At 40.0% G+C, this 9,351-nt stretch overlaps 1 protein-coding gene across 1 annotated transcript in view; it reads left to right on the forward strand.

Moving 5' to 3' along the window:
* LOC135215650 (oxysterol-binding protein-related protein 8-like) overlaps positions 1–9,351 on the forward strand; it is a gene marked incomplete in the record, with an annotated part of 484,283 nt that overhangs the window by 454,121 nt on the left and 20,811 nt on the right. The window contains 3 exon segments of the mRNA XM_064250572.1: positions 7,239–7,469; positions 7,968–8,363; positions 8,951–9,168. Coding sequence (XP_064106642.1) covers positions 7,239–7,469; positions 7,968–8,363; positions 8,951–9,168 — 845 coding nt within the window.

The following is a 9,351-nucleotide window of genomic DNA, read 5'->3' on the forward strand; positions in this document are numbered from 1 at the left end:
GCGTAGGGTCATTGGGGTCAGCCTCGAACCCCTCGAAATCCTTCTTGAGGTAACACTCTGGCCACAATTCCCTCTATGCAGAGTTCATGGATCGGGAAGTCGCTCCCTGCCAAGCCTTGGCTATAAGGCTTATACAATTAAAAATGTTGAAGTGATCCTTCCAGAACTCTCTTAGTCAGTTCAGTGTCTGAGGTACTCCAAAGCACTTATGAATCAGTGCCTTAGTGTACCGTTTCTTGAAGTTTGTGATGATTTGCTGGTCCATGGGCTGGATGAGAGGAGTGGTATTTAGAGGCAAGAATTTCACGGTGATGAATTTATATTCATCTGTTACCAGGAGGCACTTAAGGGGCAATTGATTTTCTTGAAAATATTTTTTTACACTTGGACCAAGCACTTCATTGACCCACTGAACAAAAATGTCTCGTGACCCACACCTTTTCATTGGCCTTACACATCACAGGTAATTTATTCTTGATGACATTGTTCTTAAACTCTCGGGGAGTTTCAGAGTGATACACCAGTAGGGGTTTCTCTTTGAAATCCCCACTGGCATTCCCACAGAACACAAGAGTTACCCTGTCTTTCGTTGGCTTGTGCCCAGGCATTGAACTTTCCTCCTACGTGATGTAGGTCCATCTTGGCATTTTTTTCCAGAACTGGTCTGTCTCATCGCAATTGAAGACCTGTTGTGGGAGGAATCCTTCAGCCTCAAGATACTCCTTGAATAACCAATGAATTCTAAGGCGGCATGTTTATCTGAGCTCCCAGCCTCCCCATGCCGTACAACACTATGGATGCCAGTACGTTTTCTAAATTTTTCAAACCAACCTTTGCTGGCCTTAAAATCACTAAGAGAATCTCTTGTTGATGGCATTTTCTTACTTAAATTGCTATGCAGCAACTCTCTCTCTCTCTCTCTCTCTCGCAAATTATTGTTTCAGACACACTGTCCCCCACCAACTGTTTTTCGTTGATCCACGCCAACAACAGCTTTTCAATGTCTTCCACTAGTTGCGATCTCTGCTTAGATAGCGACGTGACCCCTTTCGCAATATCAGCTGCCTTCATTTTGTCTTTCTTTGCCAGGATAGAGCTGATTGTAGACACAGACTTGCCATACATCCTGGGGAGATCAGCAACATGTCCCACTTTTACTTCTCTATAAGTTCTTAAATTCAATTCTATTTCTGACCTTTTTTTACCAAAGGGTGGCAATTACTGCTTCCTTGGGGCCCATGATGACACTTTGCAGTGAGTTTATGGCAAAATTATTCCACAAAACACAAGGAACACTTGTGGTGATGCGGGCTACTCACGCGGAAATGCTTGTCGATGAGAAACAAGCCAGAATAGGTCACAGGAGAAAACGGGATGCTTTGTTTGGGCACTTCATACAGGGCCCAGTCACACACGGGGTCCCAGATGGAGTATATCCGAGTGTACGAAAATTGAGGAACTGTACAATAACAGAGACAAGTTTTCGGACAAAACAAAAATCTATGATAACTGAAATGTACGATATGGGAGGTGTGTGTAAAGTGAGGTTCCATTGTATTCTTTTGTTAAAGCCAAGATTTTGTTCCTAGGCCTAGGCATGTTAGATTCCTTTACTCGCTATAAATACATTACACTTACCATTCACATCTCTCTATTATCAATTCTGGCCAGAAAGCATATGAAGTTATCTACACATTCTCGCACTTCAAATTACCTTATGAATGAATAATTTATACACCAAAATTGATCTGAAGGCAAGGCAGTATTCTGTCTGCTTTATTATTTGGGGACTACATGAATAAATTAAACAGAAAGCATTTAAAAAACGAGAGAGGATGTACCATAAGTGAGAACATAATTAATTACATTTTATATGCTGATGACTTAACACTACTACTCGGTCCTTCTGTAAAATCCCTTAAAAAACAAATCGAATCATGTATGTTGTATTTTGAAGAACACTACATCATGGTGAATGCTGAAAAGACCAAAGTAATGATAGTTAAACCGAAAAGATTCATTAGCTATGGAGACCCGGAGTTATACGGGGATAAGAAGTTGGAAGCCGTCTAGTCTTTCAAATACCTGGTTATTCATATCAACACTGACCTTAAGGATGATGAGCATATCACATCATTATACCACATCATTATACCGCGGTCAGAGTATGATAGGCAATCTGTTGCTCCGGAGTTTTTATATGTGCGACAATGATGTTAAAGTTAACCTGTTCAAATCATTCTGCATCTCGCTGTATGGTATTCCACTCCCGCTGGAAAGTAGAAGGGATACCCTGAACAAACTTCATGTCTGTTATAATGATTCACTGAGACATTTGATGAATATTGACAGGTTCAGTGGTATCTCTGAACATTTTGTTAAATTGAGTATTCCTACATTTCAAGAACTTTTAAGGAAAAATACAGTTAGTTTATTCCTTTGGCTGAGTAAGACAAATAATAGTCTTAAAGCAGTTTTTAATTGTACTTTTTTGTTTTAGAGGGTTGACAACATTCTTTAAATGGAGTAATCATATTTTTTAGTGAGTCATAAAAGTAAACAATTAGATATCTAATTTATAATGAGTTTATTTTTTGTAATTTATTAAGATTAAAAAAAAGTTTTTATATGAAATTCTACTTGTTAAAGGTATGAATATTTACGCAATATCCTAAGTAGTTTCTTTTCTAAATATATGTATGTATATTTATATCTAATGTATATGGCTTATAGCTGGAATAAAGGATTCAGTTCAGTTAAGGAAATATTTTAAGCCAGTTACAAAACAAGTGTTCCATAGGCCTTGATATTACGAGTACTAGTAGGTATTTAGATTAATAGCATCTTCTCTATAATTAAAATCATCATCATTTTTTATTCTTAAAAGAACAGATAATCTCTACAAATAAATTCATTAGTAACAGAGATCACATCTCAGAAGGCTTAGATTAATTTTTTAGTCCTATAAATCATTTTGCAACAGACAGGCATCTTGAACACAGCCTAAAACATCAACATTCAAAGAAAACTTGTTGTAATTCATATTACTATTTTGAAAATGTTATGATTGGTATAATGTTGCAGAAGTCGTTATGTTGATCAGCCAGAGGAAAATGTTAAGCATGCTGTCATTGACAGCACTGATTTGAGCTTAGTGCCTTGAGCTAAGCAATAAAAAGAAAAAAAATCGGTTCATATCACACAGGTAATAATTCCATTGCAACGGCTTGATAATAATAAGCAAAAATTGCGGATAGCCGAAAATCGGCGATTTACTGGTGCCTCTGTTAGGTGTGCATTGGTGTTGTAACTCTTGGCGCCAGTTAACTGAAAATCGGCGCATTATCGCACTAGACAAGTGCCCTAAAACGGAATTGCCAATAACTGAGTCCCCCGATAACCAGGGACTTCTTGTATAAGTGCATAAAAGGGAGCATATTTATATGACCATAGGAAAAATATAGTGCTAGCTGTGAATTCACATACTTGTCGACGTGTATGACATTGGAGATAAAAAATGTCGAACACTACTTGGCAATGTTACGTTGAAGCCAAGATTTTGAAAGATACAAAAAGAATCACATCGCCTCATATTTGAGCATAGCTGTACTATTCCCTTCATACTGCATCTCTCCACATTACCCCATTTCCTCTTTCCCAGTATAATAATGTTCTTTACGAAACATGTGTTTTCAATAAACATGCCTCTCCAAACACATTACCTCAGGACACTCGTACAAATATGCCCTTTTTTCCTTGTCTCTTACCTATGAAGTGAAAGGGGTCATTGGGTTTAAAGAGAATTTTGACTCGTTAGCTAATTACTTAGCTAACATTTAGCCTCGCACGGCATCCGAAATTTAAAAAATTCGCACGCAATGACTTGCAATGCGGGGGTGACAGGTCCCGCCCACTGCAACAGGAACTCATGAACAACAGAAGCCAACGGCGTCATTCTTATTCGTGCCATGCAACCAACAACACGTTTTTCTGCTCCTGAATTCATGTTTTGCCGTTTTATTTCGATTGCTTGCTGAAGTTGGTTTTTTGTCTTTGCATTCAGCTTAGCTTCTTTAACTTTGTTATTGTTTCCTTCTGTTAGCTCAGAATATTAGTAAGTCTGATTCTTGTGCTTCCAGTCTTCGCTACTGTAGTGACGGCTGCAAGACAAGATTGACCAAGTTGTGTTATGATGCGCACTAGGTGCGGTAATTGTAGAGGACAGGTGTGTACAAGAGATCTTACCTGTGATGAGTGTAAGGAGTGGGATGAAAGTAGGTGGAAGTTTCTGGAATCTCACCTTAATAATTAGAAAAGAACAGGATCAGGAAGGCTGCCACTAGAGCCGAAAGTCGGGCTTCTGTCAGTAGGGACATCTTCCCCTAGGCCTAAGGCAGTCTCTAGTCTGGCTCTTCCTTCTACTCCTAGTAACAATCTTTCACCTGTCTTCAGTCCTCCTCCTCCTCCCTCCTCCCACTCCAGTGCTCAGCTCCCATGCTTCCGAACCCAATGCTGTTGCCAGTCTAGAGTCTAGGATTAACTCTTAAGTTTGACAAGAAGTTTAATCTAGTAATAAGTTCTGTTTTGGAGTTGGGGGCGTCTCTGAAAATCCTCATGGCTAAAGATGAGAAAGTGTACAGTGATAAAGTGCCAAGTGAAGTATCAGTGGAGGAGGGTTGCCGGCTCTCCTAGATGAAGTTCACTGTCCGGCTCCTCTGCACCAGGGAGGAGACATACTGGAGATCCAAGGGAGGCTGATGGAGTTTGCCCACAGGCTGCAACCCAAGTCCCAGCCCCCTCTGTTGGTCCTTTTGTAAAGTCCCAGGATACAGCCGACTGCCATTGGAAAGGCATGTCCGTGGATGTGCTCTGTCTATCATCCAGTTCTGACTTAGTCTGATCGCAGGCGTTGTTGACGCTACGGGAATGCTTTAGGCCATCGAAAAGGCATGTGTGTGATTTGGCTCCCGAGTCTCCAGTGCCAATGAAGCGGCATAAGGAGTTCTATGACCTCACCCTTCCTTCGTGTAGTTACAGGATTGATCCTTCTGTGTTTGCTCCGATACAGTTGCCTTCTCATCCATGGGACTCTCCTGTGTTGCTGTCTCCCAAGGACTCCAAACATCAGAAGCTCTTTGCTAGGCACTTGTCACCTAAGCATCTGGCTCATCATGAGACTCCCGCTCCTGAGAGCCCAGTCCCAGGCGTGCTTCCATCTCCAGCAACTGTTTGCCCACCACTGACAACCACACCAACAGTTCTTGCTCCCGCTTTGACTGCTTTCACTTCCATGCTGCCTGTTCCTGCTCCCACAATGACTGCTCCCGCTCCCGTGATGTCTGCTTTCGCACCTGCTCAACCTGCACCCAGACCTGCTTTGGATCTACAACTCATGGCCCCTTCTGCCTCAGGACAGATAGCCCATCGGCAACAGCAGACCTTAGTTCCGGAATCAGATGACCCCTCTCTTGCACCACTGAGATCCTGAGTCACGTCAGAAAAGCTCCACTGGCAGGAGATCCCGATAAAATGCCACACGACCTTTTCCAGTTTCTTCAGAGGATGAGAAGGATGAGGGTCAAGATTCAGCTCTATTAACAGCATACAAGGCCTTACTTCGTTTTCTCCGGGAGAGCTATCCGGGGTTCTTCACTCCTCCTACTCCTGTGTCTCCTGCCTCCTCGTTCCTGATGTCAAAGAATCAACCGGAACTCTCTCTTCTTCCCAAGATTGTCCTTTCCACCTCCTCCAGGAAAGTTTTGAAATTGGTCAGAGAGGGGCTCTCAATGAAGAGGAAACAAGGGAAGGTGACGTTCACTCATCCTCTCTCACATCTTATCAAGAGGACTTATAGGCCGTATGACACGAGAGAACGCCCCTCCCTGGGAGTTGCTGCCTCCTACCAAGGGGACTTCTCTAGTCTCATTGACATGCCATTCAGCCTTCGCCTCATCCAGAGTTTTCTTCTCCTCGGCAGAATTGGACCACCTCATCTAGAGCCTGTTTAAGGTGTTTGAAGTGTTTAGTTTCCTCGACTGGACAGTGGGTGCTCTCACAAAGAAGATAGAGAATGCCAAAGGGATGGTTGATTCTGTTCTGGCAGACTTTCCGTAACGTGCTTTCATGCACGGATAAAGCTGTCCAAGATTGCTCTGCAGAGCTTGCCTCGCTCTTCGCCTTCGGACTTCTGAAGAAGAGGGAACTTTGGTGTTCTTTTGCTTCGAAAGGAGTGACATTCTTGCAGAAGGCAGCTTTGCTTTTAGCACCTTTGGACCCTCCCATCTCTTCCTGCAGGCCATGATAGAGCAGATTGCTGCAGACATGCAGAAGTAGTCTACTCAGGACCACCTGACTCAGTCGTCACTCTCAAGCCTTTGTCGTCGGTGCCCCTTCGTCTGAAGTTTCTCTCCACTCCAGCAGCACCCCTTTAGTGTGTGAACTTAATTACTTACGTTATTAGCCATGGGTCCCAAGAATGTTGCTTGAGTTCACAGAAAGAAGAGGGTGCTTTTTATGGAGATGAAGATGGAGATAATCAAGAAGTGTTAATGTTTTCTGCCATTTGTTAATGTGTTTTGTAAAGTTTAGTGTTAATGTTTTCTGCCATTTTTTAACGTGCTTCATAAAGTTATGTGTTCATGTTTTCTGCCATTTGTCCTCCTTCTCTGTCTGTCGCCACTTTAGGACATCGCCTCACTCAAAAAGTAAGATTCCACATTTTACTACATATGCATGTACATGTAGGTACAGTATTTCTTGTACACTTTATTTACAGGTACAGTCACGGTTAGGTTAGGTATTGAATGGTCCAAATTGTTGTATTTCATTGTTTATTGGTCAATTTAACTTTATTATAAAATTTACTGTGGTATTTTGGTAGGGCTTGGAACAAATTATGCAATTTACATGTAAAACGTAGTTGTAATACGAAAAAATCAGGTTACGAAGTCTGCTTCGGAACGGATTAATTTTGTAACCTGAGGCACTACTGCACTGGAAATAATTATTGTGTCAATGTTAGAGGGTAATTGCTGTATAGTACATTAATACCATTTTATTAATAAAATTAAGATTTGGCAAATCATACGCAAGTGATGATTTCAAGTTTGAATCTTATAGTTCCTTTTGGATGCTAGTATATCAGATGACATAAAAAAAGGAATTTTATATTTATTTTTTTCTTGGGACTTGCCATAGACTTCAAGTAGTACTACTGACAATGATTTTTGTTAATTCAGGGGCTGTTGTGCAACCACTTCCTTCCTCTCACTTGATCTTCCGGGCTCCATCCCAGGCTGCTGGGAAGTGTTGGATGGATGCTTTAGAATTAGCAGTTCGCTGTTCATCAATCCTCATCAGGTCAATGACAACATCCAGTAAAAGTGATGCTAACAATTCAATTGATTCTACAACATTAGCAGCAGATAAATGGAATGAGTCTGACTATGAGAAACATTTCAAGGACCAAGGTAAGTAATTTGAGTGTTGCAAAGGCTGTGAAATAGCTGTGTTCAAAAATACCTTTTGCATAAAGTAGCTTATTTGTAGCATATAATATTACTGTGTAGTTACTATTTAAAGGACATTAGCCTCTATATAAATGAATATTTTTTTAAAATATCTCTTGATGTTCTCATAGGAGCTTGCTCTTTGCGAATGACCTGTTCACTTATCTATATTTTTTCTCTTTCTATATCCTCTCCTCCTTCCTCACTCACTGGTACCTATCCATTTTATTTTTATGATAATCTATAATTGCTTTTTTGCTGCTTTTTCTGCCTGCACTTTTGATATTTTGGTACTTTTCCAATATTTTTAACATTGCGTGTAAACTGGCTCATGTTGCATGCATGCCTATAATATGAATTATCTTATTAATTATGATGTTCTGTGTGTTTGTCTGTTAATCTATAATGATGACTTGTCTATACTATTCCTTGCAAACATTGACCTGACACTCACAATAGACATATCAGATGATTCCAGTACAGGTGCTAGCCCAGATAATAGTCCTGTGGCGTCGCCTCAGTCTGTATGGCGAGATTGTGTTTTACAATATCCAGCATCAAGTGTTGAGGCTACGCCTACTCATAGACCCATGGTAAAAGGAGGAGCAGGAGTTGGCAATTGTGACCTCTCTCCCACACCATATTATCGCAAATTAGCAGCTGCTATTCACATGGCAGATCAAGAACTTAGAGGGCAAAGTACCTCAAAGAGAATGTCCCTCAATCCAGAGGATGCATATTTTGCAGATCATTCACAAACCCAGACTCCTGAGATTAATGAAAATCAGAAGAAAGTGTACACTTACCAACTGAGTCCAAAAGTTCCAGAAAAACGACTAAAAATTGTCAAAAATGGTACTGTATATTGGTTATATGCTTTTATCATGTTTGGTATTATGCTCATTAATAGCACAAGAAATAATTGGTCCTTTGTTATATGCATGTAGTAATTTTAAGTGGTCTTGTTTGTTTTATGCCTAATGGAAATTGTGATATTAATTGCATCGTTATTCATAACCCACGATATTTTATTTTTTATTCATAAACATTAATTTTCATACAAGACATTAAATGGATTTTTTTTTATGAAAACATGATTAAAGCCTAACATGTGTAATGTACTTACATTCTTTCCAGTTTATAGCTTTCTTATGAGCATTACTATACATTGTATTAGAATAGTATTGTCTTGTAATTTCCTTTCTTGTCAATTTGATTGTTTATTGCTTTATCACCAAGTAACTTTATACATATTTTATGAGCTTTGAAAATTATATTGCTAACTCTGAGGCTCAGTAAAGCTAAGAACCCAGATATGCAGCTGATGAGACAAATACTACTGCTAAGTAATGCCTGTGTACTTAGTCCCTGAAGCTGTCAAGACCCTTCCTCTCCTAACCCCTTGACACCTTCAGACCTTACCCTACCCATGAAACCCACAGATTTGGATGATGCTAGCCACACAGATGAAAATGAGCATCAGCGAGAATCAGGTCATTTTTCTGGAGCAGAACCGTTGTCAGGAACAGAGTCAGAATCAGAGGAGGGATCACATAAAGGAGAGAAGAGAGATGATGAGGAGGAGGAGGAAGATATTGAAGATGATGTAACTCCAACAGAATCCTCCTATGTTCCAAATTTTGAAGGAGAAATGGGGGAGGTCAGTAGACTACAATTTATATTATTGCTATAGAAATAAGTATTAAAAATAATGTATATTTCCTTATTTCCAATTTTACAAGTCTAGTTATCCAGATCATGTGAGATTGGGAAGATTTTAGTGTGAAATTTTAAAGCATGTGAGATATTCCAATAAACATTTTTACTGCTGCTTAAAATAAAT

The sequence above is a fragment of the Macrobrachium nipponense genome, chromosome 5 (assembly GCF_015104395.2).
Source record: "Macrobrachium nipponense isolate FS-2020 chromosome 5, ASM1510439v2, whole genome shotgun sequence".
NCBI lineage: Eukaryota > Metazoa > Arthropoda > Malacostraca > Decapoda > Palaemonidae > Macrobrachium > Macrobrachium nipponense.